Source organism: Heliangelus exortis, chromosome 18 (genome assembly GCF_036169615.1).
Source record: "Heliangelus exortis chromosome 18, bHelExo1.hap1, whole genome shotgun sequence".
Taxonomy (NCBI): domain Eukaryota; kingdom Metazoa; phylum Chordata; class Aves; order Apodiformes; family Trochilidae; genus Heliangelus; species Heliangelus exortis.
In genome coordinates, this window is record NC_092439.1 from 9,865,326 (window position 1) to 9,887,509 (window position 22,184).

Below are 22,184 nucleotides of genomic sequence, written 5' to 3' on the forward strand. Positions count from 1 at the left end.
TCTATGCAGGTAATGCTCTGCATGATATGAACAGGTGTTGTCACCTGCACATGGGTGTTACAGGTGTGTTGCTGATGTTAGAGGTGTGGGTCTGATGTGCATCCTCTGTCACCAAGTAAAGCAAGCAGGGTGTCTTGAGGCAGAACATACTGCTAGAGCAGACTACAGTGGTTACTCTGTGCTGCTGTAGTATAGACCAGTGTAATAAGCCTCTGTACACTCCTAAATTTTAGACAAATTATCTTTTGCTCCTAAGAAACCTCCAGAACCCATCTGCATCCATAAAGCTGCTATCAAATGCAAGCTGGCTGCCATTCAGAACTGGGGCCAATATTTTTAATAGCATGAAATTTTGTTGTAGGGCCTCTGGAAGGTTTCCCTGTATGAAATGTTGAACTGGAGCAAAATCAAAACTGGTTTCCTGTGTGGAAAAACAGGTGAAGAAAAGGTTGATTATGTTTGAGAAGAGATATGCATCTCTCATATATACTACAGATAGTGTCTAATAACATTAATTTGGAATGAGGTGTGGCTTTTTTACTGTTTGCTTATGTTAACAAATGCCTTAGAATGTCATTAATTCTTATGTCTGAGCTGGCCATATTAATCTAATCAACATAATCAGAAAATAACTTGATATTTTACGTTAGAAACTAAAGCATAACTCTACCCACTCTGTATGGACCTGTTCTTTTCCATATACACCCACATTGCCACTGGTGGCTTTTGTTTCATTGCAGCAACCCAAGTGTAAATGCAAGGCAAGATCCAAGACACGAAGGTAAATTGTTTTTGCAAACATGGCAGAGAAAGTGCGTGGAATCAAATGCCAGTATTAATGCATGACATCTGCTCTCTGCTCCAGTTCTGAGTAAAGTAATCCAGTCCTAATTACACACTGCTGTGCCCTCTACCAGCTAAGGAGAATGGTGCAGCCATTCTTAGTACCGGTGTATAAATTTCTTTTTGGATCTGATAGATACATTAGATGCAGGGCAGGCTTTTCATTTTTTGGCTGTCAGTCGCTGTGGGTAGCACAAAGAGAGGGGAGGAGAAAGGTTGCAGCAGGAAAAGAGCACAATCTTCCAAAAAGGACTCTTCTCTTCGAATAATTTTTTTTCTTAGAGAACTTTCCCTGCAGACCTCAATCAATATTATTCTCATCTGAGTGCACATATTATTCATTAAGAAACGTTGGCAAGATGTGCTCTATAGTGTATGACTTCATTAGACCCTCCACCTGCCTGCTTTTATCCCAAGATCTTCAGTAACTTTCATCTTCATTGAACTTGTTTCTGTCTTTGGGTTGGAAAGAAACCTTGTCATTTCACAGGATGGATTTATTAAAAAAAAAAAAAAAAAAAAAAAAAAAAAAGTGTTCAGCTCTGGCTTGTGGATATGTTTTCTTCTGTCACACATTAATCAATCAAGGTGATTATCACCACTGCATTCAAACTGAACTGGACACTGATGAAATTGTGTGCAAAACATAGCCCGGTGTTACAGACCCTCACTGGCTGAGTGACATGGGAATAGCTGGAATTCCTCCGATGCATGTTCAGCAGCCATGCCATATCCTTTGTGTGCACCTATTGCTGTTGTACCAGCAGACATTTTTGTACCCAATCAGCATTTCCAGATGATGTTAGAATGATGCTATGAAGATCTAGCAAGTGTCACCTATGCCTAGCAAAGTCAGAGGGAGCCACGAAACACGAGGGACACCGGCAGCTTCGTGGGATGGGGTCATCACAACGCAGTGTGAGTCCAACATCTCATTTTATCTTTTCAGTTAATGCATTTCCCCCTCTGACTATTCTGTATCAGTTCTGCCTGATCTCTTCAGCAGTGAGACAGTGAAAAAGACACTGGGGTTTTTGAGCAACGTGTTGTGGTCTAGCTCCATGACTGGGAGCCCTGTGTGCTGCTGCACTATCAAGAAGAACCAATAGTAACAGATTCTGAAGAGTCAGCTCCATTGCTCTGCCTCTGTTCACCTATCTCACATTTGATTAGTCTCTGCTTGACATCAAGCTGGGAGCAATAAGCTCTGATCACAACAGTGATGTGGCAGCAAGCCCAGGAGCTCCATGTGTCACTCCAGAACCAGACCCTGTCCCACTGGATTCCTCTATAAAACAACTGAGGCAGATGTGGGGATGTCAGATTTCAGGTCTAGATGCTGCTCCCAGCAAGGCAGGGAGTAAAAGGCTGCCCTGTCTGCAGGAAAACATGGCAGGAGCAGGGAGTAAAAGGCTGTCCTGTCTGCAGGAAAACATGGCAGGAGCAGGGAACTTTCAGGTAGAGAAGGCTACAGAGAAGTCAATTAGTGGTCCAGATGAAGAGCGAGAGGCACAGAAGCACTGTCACCAGGACTTACTCCTAAGGTGTTTTTTTGTTGAGTTTTTGTTGTATGTTTGTTTGGGGGTTTTTAAGGATTCTTTTTTACCTACTTTAAGGAGTTCTGGAAACTGTGTTTGTGTTGACTTGCTCAGAGAGGTTGGGCTAAAAGTGCATTCCTGAGCTTTTGGTCAACTTCAGCTGATAATTTTACATCACTGTTGAGAACTGATTGACCATAGGAGCTGAACAACACATCTCACTGAAGCCTGGGAAAATTTTGAGAAAGCAGGAGGAGAAAAGAGGTTTCTGCTGGAAAAGATGTATCTTTTCTAAGGGCACAGCTTTCCCTGGAGCCCAGAGGAAGCCAACCTGTCCCAGCTCCTGCTCTGGGCCTCTTCTAAAGCCATTCACTTGGGTCACAAATTCCTCTGCCTTCAACCTGCCCTTTTCTCCAACTGCATTGGTACTGGAGAGATGCTGAGAGATCTGCAGTGTGTCAAACCCAACCTCATCCTCCAGCAGCTTATGCACATTCACAAAACCATTCTGATGTATTTCTCCTGCAGAAAAAACAGTGGAGTTCATGGCATCTGAGCTGTTCAGAGTAGGGGCCAGAATCTGCCTGTTAAACTTCTTCTGAAACAAGAAGCAGACTGAGAAATTAGGTCTTCCTAGTTTTAGTTTTGAAAAACATATTTTTATTTCTAACTTTGTGCTACAGATAGCATCAGCAAAACTCTTGCATACTGAATTTATCTGCTGTAAATATCTCTAAAAGGTCATTACAGATTGTAAAGCCTAATGGTTTAAAATGCCAGACTTATATCACAGTGGTAAAGAACTCATTCTCTAGCAGAAGTATTTTTGAAGCTTTGCTATTTTTCTTCTATCAAAGGAAATGTTATATTTGTAACACATGGTTTACTTTTTTTTTAAAATGGCTTATGTTTACAAAAATGTTAACATTCATTTAATGCAAAACATAGTAACGGAATAGAGTGAATTATTTTCACAGAATATAGACAGAGAAGTTAAGTAGATTAAGCAAGAGTTTAGAAATAATTGAGGTCCATAGATCTCAAGTATGAATGTAAGTGGTATTTTGAACTGGAGCCCGTGTTCTGTGTGAATGTAACTTTTTAGGGCTCTTGTGATTTTCTTCCTTTACAAGACCACTGAGTTGTGGTACAAGGTCAGGCACATGGTTACTCTCTTCTGACACCAGTGTGGTAGAGGTAAGTGATTATGAAATGGGTAATAACAGAGATCTTTTGTAGCTAATCTAGTATAGTGCTGTGCAAATACCTGCCTAAACTGGCAGGTAAAAGTCTCATCTGCTCATAAATCTGACTTTAGAAATAGCTGCTAAATTCACCACGTACAGCAGTGGTCTTTAGTATGGCCTGATGCTGCCTTCACTGAGGGATTCTGACTGGCACATGACTTAATCACCTTACTTTTCCTTTTTGTTTTGATTTTTTTTTTCTCCTGTCAGCTGAAAGATAAAATAAAAAACATATTAACCTCCCTGATGAAGCTTTGTAATTCCCAACACTGAAACATTAACCAACTCCTTAATTAAGAGAGACTGAAAGTAGAAGAATGCTTTTATGTCATTAGCTGGTTTTTGCTCCAGTCATCTGCCTCATTCAAGCATAGGATAATATGAAACCTCACGGGTCTGCTAAAGGCTTGACTTAAGGATAGTGCAGACTTCCTTTGCAATTTAATAAGAACAGCACATTGTTCTGAAGAAACTTGATTTTCTCTTTTGCTCAAGACTAGCAAAATAAAAGTAAGTTTCTTGAACAAACCTGGTGAACAAGGACCTCAAGTCTGACCTAGAGGTCTGAACCCTAGCACATAGGTACTTTTATTCCTCTGTGCCTCTCCCTCCCACACCAGGGATATCAGGAATTAGTATTAGACAAGAAGCTTTCCCAGGTAGACATAGCTGCTCTCTTTTATCTGCAGTTTCTGCAATATTGACCATGACACCTTCTCAGTACTTCCTAGACAGGAGGTGTGTAAGGTACCACAGTGGGATGAGGAACTGCAGGTTAATGATAAACTGGTACCTCAGTGACAACCTTGCCTGGTCCTCCTCTGGCAGCAGCAAGCTGCCTTAGCTCTTTGTTCCACCAAACAGAGGGCTGGGGAGTTGGGGTTTATTCCCATAGTTCTGCCACTGAATTGTGTCAAGTTTTCCCAGTCACTTGTTGTGGTCCCTTTTACGTGTGTAAGTGCTTCTCCAAAATGTGATCTAGCTGGTCCTCTGTAGTGTCAAGGTACTAAAAAATAAATGTAGTAAAAGTCTTTGTATGAGATTTCCAATCTACTGGATGAAAGAGTCTCAAAAATTACTGAAACTTGATCACTTCTTTGAAATGACTTGGTGAACAGATTTAATTGAAAACCAGGCAGAACAAAGCTTCACCACACTGTATAAAAGTCGTTTACTTAAAGTGGGGACCTTTAAACTGGGGCTCATCCCATCATCTTATTCAAGGTGTAAACCTAAAAAAACCCCAGAACTGTAGGATTACAGCAGACTGCTCAAACTGCAGCATGTGTGTTTGGGAATGGGATGTTTTAGGATTTATACTTTTTTGCATTGTTTTTCTCCCCTTGTGTGATGCTCCCTCGTGTGCATGCATATGTGCAAATTTGTTTCTTGCTTTTCACTTCCATTTCTTTCACCTTCAGTAACCACATCCCTCAGCTCAATATCACTCCTTAAGAAGGATACCAAAGTCAACATCTGGTTCCTCAATTTCTTCCTGTTCTACCGTTAGCATCCCAGCAGTATCCTTGAGCTTCAGTGTAAGCAGACAAACACCTGCTATTTGGTAAGTTTGTGTTTAAATGAAACTGCATCACCCCTGTAGCAAACTCAGAATTAAGGCTCAAGAACTGCCCACTAAGATTCTGGCTTCATACCCAAAAGTTTCCTAGGCCCCAGTGTGAAAAGGAACAGGTCCAAGAACCAAAAGTACACTTACAAATTAATCAATGCATGATGACTATCATACCAGGATCAGTATTTTTCAAGCACTGCTATTTTCTTTAAAATAAAATAAAAAAAAAGACTCATCAGATTACATGGACGAAGTTGCTATAGGTGCAGTTATGTGTCATATGGTAGAAATGAAAGACCAGAGAACTTGACAGGGTTTGTGGTGTTAAAAAGCTGAAGGCTTTTGTGTCCTTATACCTGTGTACTCACAGAAAAAGATACGGCACTAATGAGCCACAACTTTATGCTCCCAGTCATGTTTATGCTTGCAAGGAATGAACATAGCTCAGTAAGTTTGATGCCAAGCAAGCTTAGCTATGTTGGGGTTTCTTAGGGGGGAGAAGAGGAGGTGTCTGTGGGGTTCCCCCCCCTCATCATTAAGTGATGTGTACAAGGTGTGCTTTAAAGAGAGTGGGTGGAGTTGCTAAACAAGCAAGTTTAATCGTGGGTGAATGTGAAGGTGAGGTACTGGGGAGGGGATAGGTCCCATGGGATGATGTGCAGCAGGATTTTCTCCCCTGAAATCTATCAAAAATTGTCTGTCTCCCCTTAAAGGGAACCAACCTGCACAAAAGTCCCAAAAAGGGCAACGTGGGGGGGACCTAAATAAATGCTAATAGATGAGCTGAGCTAATATTAGTTTCCTGATATATAAAGCCAAATGGATTAATGGATCAGCTCATGCATTGCCTAAGGAAACAAAAAAGAAAATCTTCAATACTTCTGTGCACACCGAGGACATGAACAATAAAGGTCTTTAGAAAGTAAAACCTAATTTGGGGGAATCAATTACTACTTTTTTTTTTTTCTTACCTTTTTTTTATTATTATTATTTAAAGAAGGTTCACACAGAGGTAAAATTTGGGTAACACACAAGCCAGAAGTCATGCGTCTCAGATACTACAATGCTGGTCGATCTCTGTTTGCATCAGTCTTGTTTAGGCTCTTTTAATGTTCCAGCTTCAGCTAATGGAAATCAAGCCCATGATGGTAAATGTAGGAAGCAAGTACATTAATAGTGGGCACTGACACTCATTCAAATGGTAAACAATTCAGAACTGTACAGTACATACTAGATTATGTATCATCTTACCTGCTGCTTCAGAGGGCCGCTTCTTTCACAGGTTTTTGAAGTGCAGAAGATTGTCTGCCATGGAGTTTTCTGCTTTGGTAAACAAAACTATTTGCAAATTCTGCTTTGCTCCCCATCAGTCCTATATAGTTTTTTCTTTCTGGATTTGATTGAAACCACTTTCACTCCAGAACAGCCACCATTGCAATGCTGATCAGTTTCTGGCCTTAAAAAAAACGGAGGTGGATGGGCAAGTTTAGTGAAGGGGAGATGTGGGGAATAATCAAATGAAAAGGTAGAAAGAAAATTGAGTTTATTTATACAGTAACACGTGTGTTAGAGTAATGCCTCCCTTCCTCAGCTGTACGCTCCCCCATTTTCTCTCTCACACACATATATACACACACACTTTAACTGTGCTTTTGTGTTTTGTCAGAATTAATGAGAAAAGTTCCCTTGCCCTAGGGGTAATTAGTGTCCTTGGAGTTAAATAAGCTAATACTTAGACACCTCTGGCACAGGCAATTATGTTTGTGTATTGAATAATTGATTCAAAGAGGGGGGGAAGGGGCTGCTAATCAGATCTGAGCATAATGAATTGATTTAATTAACAGGGGAATCTGAGGGTCCCTGGGAAATGTGTGCATTTATTCAGCAGCAGGAGAGAGTGCAAAGCACATAAATTGAGAGAGTGAGAGAGGCAGGCGGCAAGTGCTTTTGCTTTCAGTGATAGGTTCACATTTTTCCTCCCTCCCACCCCCCCCTTCCTTTGAATATAATTTTAGATTTAGAGTGAAATCAAGAGAAAAGCACTTTAGAAGCCTGGGAAGCTCTTGCAGTAGCAACAGCAAAGGGGGGAGAGGTTGTGAGCTATCACACGCGATTGCATTAGGACAATTTTTGACAGCGCGGGTCCGGGGAGAACGGAGCTGGGGAGCCAGCCCCCGATATTGTTCCTCCCTTACCTTTTTTCCTCTTCTCGCCCCCACCTCCTGCTTTTTTAATATCTAAACTGGCACTCGACCTGCAGCGGCGGGGCCGGGGGCGAGGCGCTTGGTGCATCCGCCCGGTTCCAGCTCTCCGGCTCTAACCCTCCGCAGCCCCGCTCCGAACTCGCGTCCCGGGGCAGCGCCGGGGCGGCCGCGCCGCTGCCCCCTCCTCGGCAGCGTCCGGCCCGGAGCGGCGGCGGCGGCTGCTGGAGGGGGAGCGCCCCAAGGAGCCGGAGCGGCGGCGGCGGCGGCCGCCCTCGGCGCCCGGGACAATGGTGCTGGACAAGGAGGACGGTAGGTGGGAACCGGGGAGCGGGGCCCCGCCGACAGCGGCTCTGCAAGGGCGCCCCGGCCGTGGGAGGCGGCGGGCGGGGAGAGAAGGAGGGAGGGATGGCGGGGGCTGCCCCGCTCCGGGGCGCTGCTGCTCGGGGGCCTGTCCCGCATCGCCTTGCCGCGGGTCGCGGAGCCCCGCACCTGGGGCCGCTCCCCCTGAGGGCCGATGCTGCTGCTGCCGCTCCAGGGCGGTGCGGGGTCTCTCCGCCCGGGCGTGCCGAGCTGGCGGCCCGCGTCCGGCCCCCTCCGTGCGGCGGTGACCGCTCTGGGTACCGGGGCGGCTTCCGCCGGTCCCCGTGAGCGCTGCGGCCAGCGGGGAAGTGCCTGACGCCTGCAGTCCTGCCACCGGGCCCGCCATCAGCTCGGGTGGCCTTAGCGTTTGTCACCACCGGGCCAACTTCGGTGGCATCCGAGGCTGTGGCGTGCCGAAAAGCCGCTGTGCGCTCCCATTGCAGTCAGGGGTGCCTTACATGGTTGCGTAAATTGCCATAAAATGTCTTTCTGTCGGGCTGGAGGGGAGCTTTAACTCGGAAAAGTAGTGGATACTATGCTGAAGCGGCAAGTGGGAGATGCTTTCCTTTGCCTTTTTTTTTTCTTCCCCCCACCCCCTCTCCGTGTTTCTCTACCTCTTTTCCTTCCCCCCTCCCCTTTTCTTTTGATCTGGAGTTTCTGCTTCAGAAAGGTGAGAGTCCGCCTGCCACGACACCGCGGAGTCAGATGGGGCACGAAGAGAAATCACGGGCTCGCTTTTGCGATCCGGCTGTGTGGGAGGGGGCCGGAGCGCTCACAACTAGAAGGTTAAATGCTCACTGCCCCAGAGAGGTGCGTGGGGAGGGAGCTTGCTGCAAACTCGTCACATGTCTCTGGGCTGAGAATCCCTTTCCCAGCTTCTTTTCTTCCTCCGGTTCCTTGAAACCCTCTGAAGTAAACTGGTGTAGTGTTATTAATAGGGTCTGTAATGCTCCAGTAAAAAGCACGTGTGTTGGAGAAGAGGGGTTGAACTTGCCTAACTGGTCAGCATGAGATAAGAGTAGAAACACTTCTCATCCTTCACCCCCTGTGCACAAAGGTACAAGGGTTAAGTAATGACAGCGGAATTAAGCGAGGTTAATTTCTTACTGGTACATATGTGGGGATCCAGGTTTGTGTTTCTTTCTGACCTTACTTTTGGGGGTGATGTGTATCGCAAGAGCCCCCTGAATTTTGCTCAGCTATTGGGGGAAAAGGGAGAAAGGGTTTTTAACATCTCCGTGAATATTCTTTAATGATAACAATAACTGGGGGATGTCTTAATCCCGGTGACTCTGTCAGAGGGTGCCTGCCAACCTGTATCTGTCTCAATCTGATCGTCGGGCTAACAGCAGGATGCTGCCTCCATCGCAGAAGCGAGAGGCACAGGTGAACTGGGAGGAAAAACCGAGATCTGAAGAGGGTTTCCTAATAGGGGTATTTGGGTTCTTTCAAGTGTTGCAGACATACTCATTAGACACAAGGAGCTCGGGGCCGGCGCGATGGCAGTGTAAGGAAATGAAACTAGAACCATTGATTATCCAGACAGTTCTCAACAGCCTCCTTCCAGGAGATCTCATGAGCAGCTGTATAAAAGGGAATAATGGTGGCAGTGGTAGAGGTAAAGTGGAAATTAGTGTGAGATGCACTTAAAAAGGACTAAAGTAGGAAACAAACCCCTGATGAGAGAAATGTGGAGATCAGAGCAACAAACTGCAGTAACGCCTGGGAATCTCCTGTGCTGTTGATGGAGTAGTTATGCTGCAGGAGAAATTATTCTCACTTTTAAAAGTGCGCTGGAAAAATTGGGGACAGGAGGTGAGAAAGAGAAGAAACTATTTCTGTGAAGAGGTTATTTTACCTCTGTACATTTTTTTTTCTGTCTGATTCAAATGGGCTCCACTTGCCTGCTCATCTGTGAATGTTAAAAGGGGATGCTGGACCTGCATAGGTTACAAATGGACTGAAATGGAAGTTTTTGCTAACTAAACCAATTCCTTTTGAAATCAAGTTTGAAATGTGCCTGTTAATAAAAATGGGTCTGTTTTACTCCTGTAAATGATGCTTTCCCCCTCCCGCCCCCCTCTTTTCTAGATTCCAGTCTGATTTCTACCATCTAAAAATCCTGGTACTGTGGCTAGTATCCAGTCCTCTCCTTGATTTTAAGAGACTTTGCCATGCAGGAGCCTTTTTGAGGGGTTTTATTCTTTTGAGGTCTCTGCCAGTAGTGGGGTTATCCATAGTTGTTACTGCACAGAGAAATACTTGCAGAAAGGCTTCCCCCAGCCCCCTGTAGTCCTGTTGTATCGCAAGGAGGACACTTGTTGCCTACAGGTAGAGCTTTCAATGTACTCCTTGCTTATGCCCCCCTGAAGACCACTTGCCAAGCTGGGCCATGGCCTCAGAGGCAGCTGCCCTCTTGCCCAGCCCCTGAGCCAGGCTGTAAAGGTGTCTCAGGGGCTGGTGCTAGCCCTCAGGTGACACCAGTATCACCCCTGAGCTCCGATACCCCCTGTACTGCTTTGTGAGTGAAAAGCTTCCCTGGCAAAGATGTTCCATGCTGCCAAGAGAAATAATAGAGCTATGATAATACTTTTCTGTGGTCTTTACAGATATCCTTGAGGATGAAGGGGCAGGCTGAAAAAATAATAATAATGTTTCTAACTTGATGTGTTGTGGCATCATGTCAAGTTATGTCAGGGAGTAATATAATTTTGTGTGTTTGAAGTGACATAATGTAACTTGACTGATGCAACATGACTTGATGTTAGAAAATACCCTTTTACAGGGGAACTTTGGCAGATATCTTCCCCAAACAAATGTTACAAAGTGAGAGAAGAGGGATGAAAAGAGAAAGGTTGAGAGTGAAAAACTTCAAGGCTCACACTTTAGTCAGTTTCACTGTGTAAATTGCTGCTGAATTTGCTGTGGGCAAGCCAACCTACGCACCAGGCAGTGCATTTATAAATTTCAAGATAATGAGAGTTAAGATATTTCTCAAATACATAAATGTTTTGATTGCAAAGACCAGATTTCTGCTTTAAAAAGTAAACTGACATCAGGTATCATGATTAATTCCAACAGATTGTGTTAATTGTAGTTGACTTTAATTGCTGTACAAATGTACTGGGGGTTAGAAAACTTTTTTTTATTGTTGGTGTGTAAAATGGATAAGCAGATGTAGTGTTTAAAAATATCCGTTTGCAAAGGAAGTAATCCAGCCTCTATGGCATGCTGAAGCACTGAAGGAATAAAATGTACATTGCTCTGGTACTGCAGATTTTTTAGAAGTGTATTCACTTTGCCACTAACGTCAGCTATGATAGACAATGGCTAACTTCATTTTTATCAAAATTTTGCCTTTCTTCTGATCATTAGATAGTATAAGACTAAATATACCATATATTTTGTGGTAAGCTTGTCTTTTTTGAAGGTGATAGAGTTGAAATGTATGCAAACAGAAAGATGAAGTATTTTTGGAGTTCACCATTTCCTAATGGAGGCCAGTAGCATGTTAGATGTATTTTAATACCTCAGATTTAGAAAGCCTGTGTTTTTGTTACTTTTTGCTTTGATGCTTTTAACTATTAGACTTTAATCTTTGGGATAAAGTCCTCCTTTTTAGCTTGTGATACTCCTTAAAATAAAATTATAATTTATGGTAGTTGCACTCTTGTAAAATACGTATTCAACACTTGCAAACTAAGCATCACTAGGAAAAAGGAGTTGTTCAAAGTGCTAGATGAAGAGTTCAGTGTAAAATGATACATTTAACATCAAATATGCTCAAGGACTGTTAAGATTAGGTATTCCGAATGAAGAGGGAAGGAAAAGCCACTTCAGCTGGGGATAAAGAATCTAATTAAAAATCAGTATTAAGGATATAAAACTTGAGCCCACTATCCTGCTTTTTAGAGCACCGTTGTATCGGTTGTAAAGGAGAGGAAGAAGTATCACTAAGGCAGGAATTAAATGTTTTCTTGGATTAAAAGAGATGAATGAAACTGTGCTGTTGATCTTGGTAGTGAAGCTTCTGATCCCGCAGTCCTTAGGAGTGCCATGGCAGGCAGCAGACGATGTGTCTGAGTAAGGATTGAGAGTTGGGAGAGGAAGGATAGAAGACCTGGGCCCCAAACTTGTCACTTTATATCTGGACGTTGATGACATCTCTGGAAAGGGGAGAAAACCTGTGAGGGTTTGTACCACATTTGATTTGCTAAATTCACTTTAATATCGACCTGGTGAAAATGGAGCTATATTCTCCAGAGTATTCCCTGAAACTAATCCCTACATGAGCAAACAAACCCAAAATGTTTGTACGGAAAATCAGTATCAAGTTTTAGGTCACAACAATGTGTGAAATCGAGCTGTGAGTAGCAGGGCTGGTGGAACGCTGGCGGCCAGAGCTCTGAGTCTCTGACCTGCCAGAAGCCCCTGGGCAAGTTTAAACAGAGTCCCCGCTCCTACAGCAGCAAATCCGGAGCATCGCCCCTGCTCGGGACCAGGGCGTTTGCAAGCGGATCCGGTCCGGAGCGGCCGAGCCCGAGCAGCTCCTGTTCGGAGTAGCGCCGGTTCGGAGCGGCCGAGCCCGAGTAGCCCCGGTTCGGAGCGGCCTGTCCCGGGCCGGTGCCCGCCGCCCGGTGCTGGTGCCGGATGGGGCCGGTACCGGTGCCGGTCGGCAGGTGGCGCCGCCGAGCCGGTAGCGGCCGCACCGGCAGCCGGGGGGGTCCCCGGGAAGCGGGTGCGTGAGGCGGCAGCAGGGGTGCAGGGGCAGGGAGCGGGAGGCGGAGGCAGCCGTAGCCAGGCATAGGTGTTCTGCCCTCTCTGAATAGAATTTTAGGTTTGGATCCAGCCGAAATCCAAAGGGAAAAACACTTTGTGAGGTTGAAAGCTGTGTGGCTGCAACAGCCGGGGTTATGAGCTATCAAATGCAATTACATTAAAATAGATTATACTCTGTAAATTGAGCCATTTAGAAGGTGAGAACCAAGGAAACAGCTCTGATCCCCCTTCTTTCCAAATTGCAGTTTTAGTTCCTTGCGATTCTGAGGCACAAAAGTAGGTGAGACTGCTTTTGTATCTGCAAAGTGCTTTATTTCTGAGTGTAATTCTAACTGAGTGCAATCTAGGTTAAAAGCTGGACAACTGGGTAATTAGAGCTCACTTGCTGCTAAAGGACGATCAGCTGTACCATAGCTCATTTGTGTTCCCAGAGACTTGTTCTCTTCTCCCCTGAGCGGAGGCTGCTGGAGAAGAAGCATCTGTCCTCGGACTTTTCTTGCTTGCGGAGATGATGGTGCTGGACAAGGAGGACGGTAGGTGGGCTGAGATTGTGTGAGCCTCTGCTCAGTGTCTTCTGTGTGCTGCTAACGTAGAAATAAATAGTTTTGAAACAGATGTGCCTGTGCATACCGGAGTGCTCCGCTTTCAGCTTCTGATTTTTTTTTTTTTTCTCTCGTGTTGGTAAAAGCATGCTTGCTCTTTTTTTTTTTTCTTTTTTCTTTTTTTTTAAATCTCTTCTCTGGCATGATCGAACCAGTCAAGAACAGATAACCCTGGGCTCTGTTTGCTGAAGGACATAGCAGAAACAGCTTGATTTTGGTTTTTTAATAGCTGTTAAGATTTTTCTTTCTGCAGGTTACTCATGTAGATCTATTTTAGCCTGTTTATTTTAACAGCTTTTATTGTAAATCTAATTTTGAAATTTTCTCTCCTTTCCGTTGCGTGTCATTTGGGTCTCTTTAACGTGCGCCTTTAATGTCTGTTTCTTGCAGCTTTTCTTTATAGCTATAAACATAATGACAATAAGCTAATAATATGCTCTGGGAAAAAAAAAAGCCTTGGTTTATTCTAAGAATTTACTCCATTCTCTTAATGGTAGAAGTAGAGGTTCATTTGGGAGGTAATTTAATGACTGAAGCTGAAGGAGAACTTCACTTATTTTAGGACTTCACGTAGGATTTTTTTTTTTTTTTTTTTTTTTTTTTTTTAAACTGGTTAGTGCTTATCAAAGATGATGGCGGGGTCGGAACTGATACAAAGAATAATAGGCAGTTTTAGGAGTTTTAATGACCTGATGCTTTCTTTTGCACATTTGCCTACCAGGACGTGCAACTTAACTGCTTGGTCACCAGTAGTTTCTAGGGCAAATGTGGTAAGTCTACTTGCAGCTTTTTAATGAGAGTTTCCTAAGGCTGCTTTGTGGCTTAAGTCTTCCCTCATTCTATATCAAAAGCGAATGTTAAAACTCCAGCAGAGCAGAAGCTACTGTAGCCATCCTGATGAACCTCCATGGATGGCCATGCCTCTTGGCAAAGACCTCCACCTTGGCAGCACTTTGTGTATTGAAAGTGGAAACTACATCTTAACTTCTAACACATGCTTGTAGCTTTTATCTCATTGTTTCACTTCACCTTTCTAAGTCAATGAGATGTGCCCTTTAATGGTTGTGTTGCTGGATTCTCTGATATTTTAATTTTTTTTTTTCATAAAATTCTTTAAGCGTTTAAAAAAACGGTCATAGGCTGTTGACATTTGGAAGTAGAAGAAATTACTGAATATTTGCCAGACTGTAGATAGGAAGCAGATTTTCACAGAGATCCAAAAAGCTTGAAGAAATTGGAGGTTGAAAATTTTGGCAGTAGCATTGATTTTAGTTGAATGTATTTATTGCTTTTTAAAATATTTATGAGAAGAATAACTTCCAATTGAAAGTCACTTGCTTTCCTGTGTCAGATTTGTGCTAATCATGTATTGTGAATACTACTGAAAGATGCCCAATGCGAATAAGTTGGGGTGATAGGATTTTTGTTCCCTGACCCATATATGTCTTCTGGTATTTTAAGACTGAATTAATGCTTTACTGAAGAAGAATTAGAAGAGAAGGCCTGACTATTGAAAATAATGGATGGTTGCTCACTTTTAACCAAAGTTCTGCTACTGAAGTTTCTACTCTCTCTCTTCTCCCTTCTTGCTTCTTAAAAAAACATGATGAAGGGGGAATACTACCCAGTAATTTATGTCACACATTTTTGAGACCTTTATTTGATTTCTAAAATTAACAATCTGGTGTGTTCATGCGCATAGAATTTGAATCTAGTTTCTGGTGTGGGGTGTGAGGTATTCCTTGTGAAGCACTTGAGACAAAAAATGTGAATAGAATTTTCACAAAGATATTACACCCTTAAATTATGAAACCAAAAAAGAAACATGTCATTAGCGTTGCCCTCTTTGGGTGCAGATTTGATGAAGTTGTTACTGAGAGTTGACCAACGTGTGATCGGTGCCCATGCGTAAGTCTTACTGCCCTTCTGAATTTATTCTGAGCATTTATCATCCCAAAACTGTGAAATAAGCTTACTGAGGGGAAAAAAAAATCCTGGGCTTTATTTCTGTTGAGATCTCATAAGTTTCTTTGTTAACACAGTAGAACTTATGAAAAAAAAAAAAAAAAGTAGATGTGAAGCATCTGTTACCCATCTTCTAGATCAGCTTTGCAGTTGACTGGACTGTGGATAAAAGACACACTAAGTGGTTGAGTATTGCTTATGCTGGGAAAACAAATGAAGCTAACAGGGTTTCAAAGGCTTTGAAGCAGTGTCGCTCTCAGAGGTGTTCACTTGTTTTCTTTGGCAATGTAAGTTGAAGCAAGCTAGTTTACTTTATTAGAGGCATAAGGCTACTCTTGTAACCTTCCTCTGACTAAGATGAATTTGGCTGACTGACCTTATTTCTTTCTGGACCACACGTGTTGTGCTGGGTTTGAGGTTTTTTTGTTTCTTCTCCTCTTTAGGACTCATCTTTTTTTAAAGGCCGGCAACGTTTTCCATATTTTGTTAAATCTTCCCTTTCAATTTGTGTTTCCCTATAGAACAATGTTCTGCTATGATGGCACAATACAAATCAAGGAGAATAGCCCAAATTAATTCTTCACATTGGCGGCGGTATGATTGCCTGCATGGAATCAATAATGCATCATGGAGGGATCAAATTTTGGAGTATAATGTGTGAATAACGCTTGACACAAAACAAAAATTCAGTCATCATAATAGCAATTAGGAAAAAGCTGCAGCTTATCCCAGCTGTAATCTCTGCTAACAATGAAGCCCAGCCTGGTAATCAGCATGTATGGTATGAAATGCACTAATAGAAATCACGGCTCTTTGTTATGTGTGTAGGGGGGGGGTGAAAGTTTCCTTTTAGCTAACTTGTACTGTGTTAACCAGGCATAGCATCCTTCAACCAAATTATTGAGTGTATGTGCACTTGTGAAAACACTGATCAGCTGTGTGTTCATCCCGAGGCTTGTACAGACAGTAGCACCCCAAACCACAGATCCTTTGTGTTTTCAAGCAGAACTCTGCTTCCCTAGAGCAGGCCAAGTAAGTAATGTATAGAAGGACTCAGTTAAACATCTAACTGTATACAAACCCTGAGTTTTATTTTTTTAACATTTCCATAGTCTCTTCAAAAATGAAAAGAAAAAATGGAGATCCTCAGTGGTTGTGTGCATTGGTGTTGGAGAATGGGACTTAGGTTGATGGGAGGTATTTAGGGTAATGAATATTAGGTAATTTGAAACTGGATTAGTAGCAGCAGTTGGGTTCCCTGTTGTGTAAGAGCCCATCTTACCCTGCACGTAAGGAAAGAAAAGCAGCATTTGGAATTAGAAAAGCAGTGAAATTGATTGTATAACTGCAGTTACAGGAATGGTGCCACTGCACCCCAGCCAGGACAGCAGAGCTGTGGGCTGACTTCACAAGTGAGTGTGCCAGGTGCCATATGGAGCTACCTATAGGTAGGTAGATGAATACAGAGATCTCAAGACAGGTCCTGACAGTTTGCTTCTGTTGATAAAAATTGCACAAAATAAGGCATTTCCAGGTTGTACCCAAGCCCAACATAAAACAGTGCCATTCGGGAAGAAGAGCTGTTCAACGTGCTGCTGGTATCTTTTGGTTCTAAGGTACCTTTTTTAGATATGTGTATTGAAGAAATGCAAAGAGTAAAGAGTGGAAATAGCAGAGTGTCTCTTTCCTTACATGACATGGAACTAAATTTTCCTATTGCTTTGTATTCCTGAAGCTGCCTCTTTTTCTTTTCTTTTTTTTTTTTTTCTCTCTTATGGCCCTCTACTTCTGACCTTCTCTGTGGCCTATAATTGTCTGGCTTCTCATGTATAAGGAAACAGTGAATGTCTTCCCAGTCATTGGCTTATACAAAGAATGTTTGGTTCAAGTCACCAAAGACACTATTTACCTTTTTAGCTGAGTAACCTGTTACTTTTTTGAGGGCTTGATCTTAATACATGTGGTCTTGGTATAATTTCAGAAGTTTGGTCTGGCTTTAGTTCATGACACTGTGTCCTTTTTTTGACTCAAAAGGACAGCGGTGGATTAAAATATTTATGAAGAGGAGGCAGAAGGTTATAAAAGCAGGAATCTGAATAAGGCCAGAGCACACTTGGCAGCAGAATAAGCCATGAGACTCAGTTTGGCCAGAAAGAACAACAAAAAAAAATAAATTGGAGTGTTTCTCCAAAGCTGACCACACGTGGAGCTAGAGGCAATCTTCCTAGAGGTGCCCTCTGTTCCTGGAAAGGGCAAATACAGAGGCATGAGGCTACCACAAGATAGGAAAGTAATTGCCTAAACCTTTTCAAGAAATGGGAGGCACTCTGGTTAGAGCACTGCAGACCTAGCTCTCTATTTAATGTAAATTCACCTGGGAAGAAGAGGAGTGAAAGGAGTTAGTGGGCCTAATAGGAGCAGCCTACTTTGTATAGATGTGTTCTTGCCAGGCAATCAAATAGTTCTTAGTGTTTGCTCAGACCAGAGAGCTGATAGGCATCTGTCCAGGGTGTCATCCCTCTTTGTCCTCAGATGATGCTGAGATGTGATACTTGTCTGGTTAACATAACAAGCATTCAGAGAGTGGAGGAACATTTTTCAGCTTGGGTAATAGGGCAAAAGAAGCAGCTGGTTCTTGGAAATTAGTTTGCTCTAATTTTGGTTTAATACAGTAGAAAGGATGCTTGATCCCCTGGCAGCAGAACATAATCTGTCTTCTTTGGAGTTAGTGTTAAATTTTATTATCTTTAATAGATACAATGTGAACATGTCAGCCTGTTTGTCATAGCCATTCCAAAAATGCTCTCTTATGGTAGAATCTTCGGAAAAATTCCTTTTAAGAGCAGTGCATTATTAATAAAGTAATCCATTAGGTCTGGTGATAAAGGGTCACAGCAGAGTCTGAAATACGTTTCTTAAATGGTTAAGAAATTTATCATGGTTGGTGGATTAATTGATTTCATTTGGAGGCTTTCTTAAGGTTTTCAGGCTTTGTGTTTAGAGATGGTTTTATTCTCTTTGCAAATGTGCCTGCTGCTCAAAGTTTTGCTTGGCTGTCATTAGCATGAACTATTACATTTCTGCTAGAGGCAAACTGTTCTTTTAGCGTTATGACTATCTGTGAGGAGTCTTACTTAGGTAAAAGAGTATGAAAGTTTATGGCAAATAAGGTATTTTACTTGAAATCAATTCAAAATCAGAATAATGGTATCAAGCGCTAAGTGTTGTGGTGTAAGAATAAAAAAGGCACTGCAGATGCTGCTAAATGCTGAACTATAAAACTCTAATGGCTCTATATCTTTCTAAAATTGGGCAGAACTGTCATCATTTAGACTACATAGACATTGTTTTAAACTGTATAGAAATCACTGCCCCCAGCTTCAATAACGTGCGTAACTGTTGCCAGGGAATGATTTATTCAGTGAATGTGGCTCCTATTGACTGAAGACTTGGGAGTGGTGGGAAGGGTGATTTAAAATGAAAGTTGTTCACTATTAGATTAACATAATTAAACCTATAGATGCTCTGAGAACAATTCACTGCAGCTACTCTTTTTTGAATTCTCTGTGTGTTTGTGCATGTGTTTTCTCTCTGCCCTCCAACAGGATGACTCCTGAGCTCAAGTTTTCAAGCGTGATGTTGGGTGCTATCTGTGCAAACAGATGCTCAACTCTCCTTCCCAATGAATATTCTTGCAAACTTGTTTCTTCATCCATTGCATATCAAAGCAGATAAGGAATGGTTTTGTCCAAATTTGAAGGCTTTTATAATTTCATTAAACATTTCTGAGTTCTTTATGCCAACGTTCAGAGTTCCTTGCATGCAAATCGAACTCCGGAAGGGCAATTTGTGCAGTGAAAGTAATATTTGCCTTCTTTTAAACTATTGATTTCAACAGTTGTTTTTCTTAAAGTAAAAATGGATGATTGCTGCATATTCATGACTGCAGTGCAGAGAACTTGGACCAGAATTAAACAATTAACCCTCTCACCAATGTAAACATCCATTTGAGTGGAAGCCAGGGACGTTCCTACTCGGTTTATTATGGATCTGAGATATAGAAATGTATTCCGGAGGACTGTGTTTCTAATAAATAAAAAGGCATAATGAGAATGTAACTGGGAAGGAAGACAAAAGCAGCCATGCTTTAAATTGTTAATGATGGTGCCAGTGGCTGCAGCTTTACCACAGCTGTTTAAATTGATCAGCTAGTGAAAATGTTTTGTTTTGGCATTTTCCCTGCATGTGCAACTCTTTCGAAGGGACTTCTGGAAGCTTTTCAAAGAGGAATCATGGTCTTTTTTTAAATCAGGCTCAGAACACCAGAGTTTCCAGAATTTTGGATTCTAATATTTAAGGATTCAGTTCAGTTTTTCTTCTTTAATGTTTATGGCTGATGAGCCATCATTTCCCCTAAATTTCCTTTACCAGTTGTCTGGGTTTTTTTCTTCCCCCTCCAAAAATGTAGCAAATTACTCTCTACCCACAGGAGATGAGGTGACAGCACACTTCCTAGATGTCCTTTTTTCTCCATCTCTTCTATTTCCTCGGTGCTACTGGGTTTGATCAGAAAAGCAGAAAGGTGCTGTGTCAATTTGCTATGCATCTTTTGGTCAAGCACCCAGTGTGAAATTGTTCTGCAAAATGTACTTTTTCAGAGGGAACTTGCTACTAATTTGTTTCTTGGCTGGCTCTACCTTGCAGTTGATGTGGGTTAACCTCTTTAAGTCTTGTATCATTTCCCTCTCTTCCAGAGGGATGGGTATACATTTCAAAAGGATGCAGTCCCTTTGAGCTGAGCACGTAGGGGACAGTCTTACTTTCTGTGTCACTCTACAAGTGACACGGTAGAGATCTACAGGTGGAGGACTGGGTTGAGCTGGGGACCCTTGGTCTTACAGAATGCTCCTTCAGGTTCACACCTGAAAGAGCTCCTGAGCAGACTTGGCTGGGACATTGTGTAAAGCCTCCTCCTGACACTCTTGGTGGCAGGTGACTCATGGATAGGCCATGCCTTAGGTAATATTGTCCAACCTGGTTTCTGTCTAATGTACTTGCTGTGGGGGGTGGGCACGGAACATTATTCAGAATCCATTATATATTTATCTCCTTTGTGGAAAATGATTTCTGTAAGTACCCTGTTATGGTTATGAAAGCCCGAACCAAGCATCAGTCTCAAACCCTTTGACCTGTCTGCACAGAATGGAGATCTGTTTTGAAAAGGACTCCTTTATATCTGTTTTTACTTCATGCCCTTCCATTCATTTGCCTATACAAAGCAATAAAGGGTAAAACTAAAGTAACATAAATTGGTCTGTCTTCCTGAATCCATGTCTCGCTAATGTACCCAGATTAACTCAACTGTAAATTGTCTCCTTTGGATGTCGTGTCTTGCTAAAAGTTTCCTATATGATTCATGATTTGGATTGCTTTTAACAGCTATTGGCTAAGCAATATGGTAAATGTACAAGGTGATGCAATTGGCATTAGTGAGAGGATGCACAGGAGCATGTAATGCAGTCAATACTACATTAACTACTGATGCCCAATTACAGAAACTGGAAGAGTGGCTTTTAGGAGCATTAGGACTTGCAGAAGAGCTGAGATCACCTGCCGCTCCTTGCCTAAAAGCTTCACCCTTTATGCGCTGGGATCAAAGCAAACATTTAGTTGCTATTTTGTCACGTATAACAACGAAGGTATTTTTCCCCCTTTTTTCCCCAAAAAGTGTCATACTGATGCTTTTAGCACATGTAAAATCCTATCTCCATATTTGAAGAATCTCCTGCCATCTCCTGGGGCAAGTCTTTATTTGAATAGAAACTCTTTAACCACCCCTGTATTTACTGTTTCCCTGACACTTACTACTTTAGCCATTTTTTTTCTCTTAAAAGAAATACTAAGTGCTATTTAACGTGTCCTATTTCAGTGTCACACAAGGTTCTCCTTCACTCCCCCCAGCTCCTTCCCTTTTCTAATCTGTGTATGATTGTTTGTGACCTCAGCTGGCTTCAAGTCTCTAGAAAGAGTGTTTTAAAATACAACCAGATACCACATAAAACAGGATATTTGAGTGTGTGACCTCTCTGCAGTCTGTGCTCAGATTAAGCACACATTGTTTCCACCGTTGCTTTTAAAACCTATTTGCAGTGGATGGCAAAGGAGCACATTACACTAAAAGACAGTGCATACTTTTAGATTGAGCTGAGTGTGATCACAGCTTCTAAATCTATTTTAAAAATAATGAGCAGTGTCACTGCTGCATGGCAAAACTCACAACCCAAAGTTCCTCCGGATTTGGAAAGAGAGGTGGGGAATTAGACAGCTCTAAGAATGCTGAAATATTTTAATATAAAAGGCAGCTGGCAGGTGGCTTATTGCTCTTGTTGCAGCATTTGTCTTTACTTCCAGCTATGATACTTGGCATGTCACTGCTGCTTTTAATCCTCAAAGCATTTTAGCCATATTAAGGAGTTTGTGCACCCCAAGTTAGCATTCTCTGGAACTCAGGCCTGAGTATCTAACCCCTCTGTGGCATGAGTTGGGCTTCTGCGAAAGTTGTCCCAGATTTGTTCAGCTCTGCTTTCTCTCTGCACAGCCCTTTCTGCCCTGCCCAGCAAAAGAGAGTGGGATCTGCAAAGCTGCTTCTTTTTGTGGCACATTTCTGGGCCTATCTGCTTCCCCATTCTGGGTTTGGAGGTCAGAACTCTGCAGAAGAAAGAGGAAATAACTTGGAGATCTCCTGGCAAGGATGGAGCACAACTGCAAGGGTTCCTCTCCTTGACTGTTGTTGTGGAAATTGTGTTTGTTCCCCCTCCATAAGCAACTCTTTGTTTCAATCCCTGGGGTTTGGTCCAAGTAATTGCAAATTTTTGAGGAAACACTTTCACTGACCCATCTACCAGCCATAATTCTGAGCATCAGTTCCCCTCCCTGTCCTGCCATGATCGTTGGCCTCGGTCACGTTTCCCTCTGCTCTTTCATGTGTGCAACAGAAAACTGAGGTAAAACTGTCCTGTAAAGCATCTTGACCATCTACAGGTGTTTCCCTAGCACCCCTTTTTTGGCAGGTG

At 42.6% G+C, this 22,184-nt stretch overlaps 1 protein-coding gene across 3 annotated transcripts in view; it reads left to right on the forward strand.

The window, feature by feature from the left end:
- The first annotated feature begins 3,062 nt into the window (after positions 1-3,062).
- Positions 3,063-22,184, forward strand: part of LMO1 (LIM domain only 1) — a 62,684-nt gene continuing 43,562 nt past the window's right edge. The window contains exons 1-2 of one of the 3 annotated variants that reach the window (XM_071761789.1): positions 7,632-7,714; positions 12,976-13,077. In XM_071761789.1, coding sequence (XP_071617890.1) covers positions 13,053-13,077 — 25 coding nt within the window. In that variant the 5' untranslated portion in view covers positions 7,632-7,714; positions 12,976-13,052. Of the gene's footprint in view, positions 5,193-7,631; positions 7,715-12,511; positions 12,825-12,975; positions 13,078-22,184 lie in introns of those variants that run through there. The other 2 variants (XM_071761790.1, XM_071761791.1) reach the window with 2 other exon arrangements.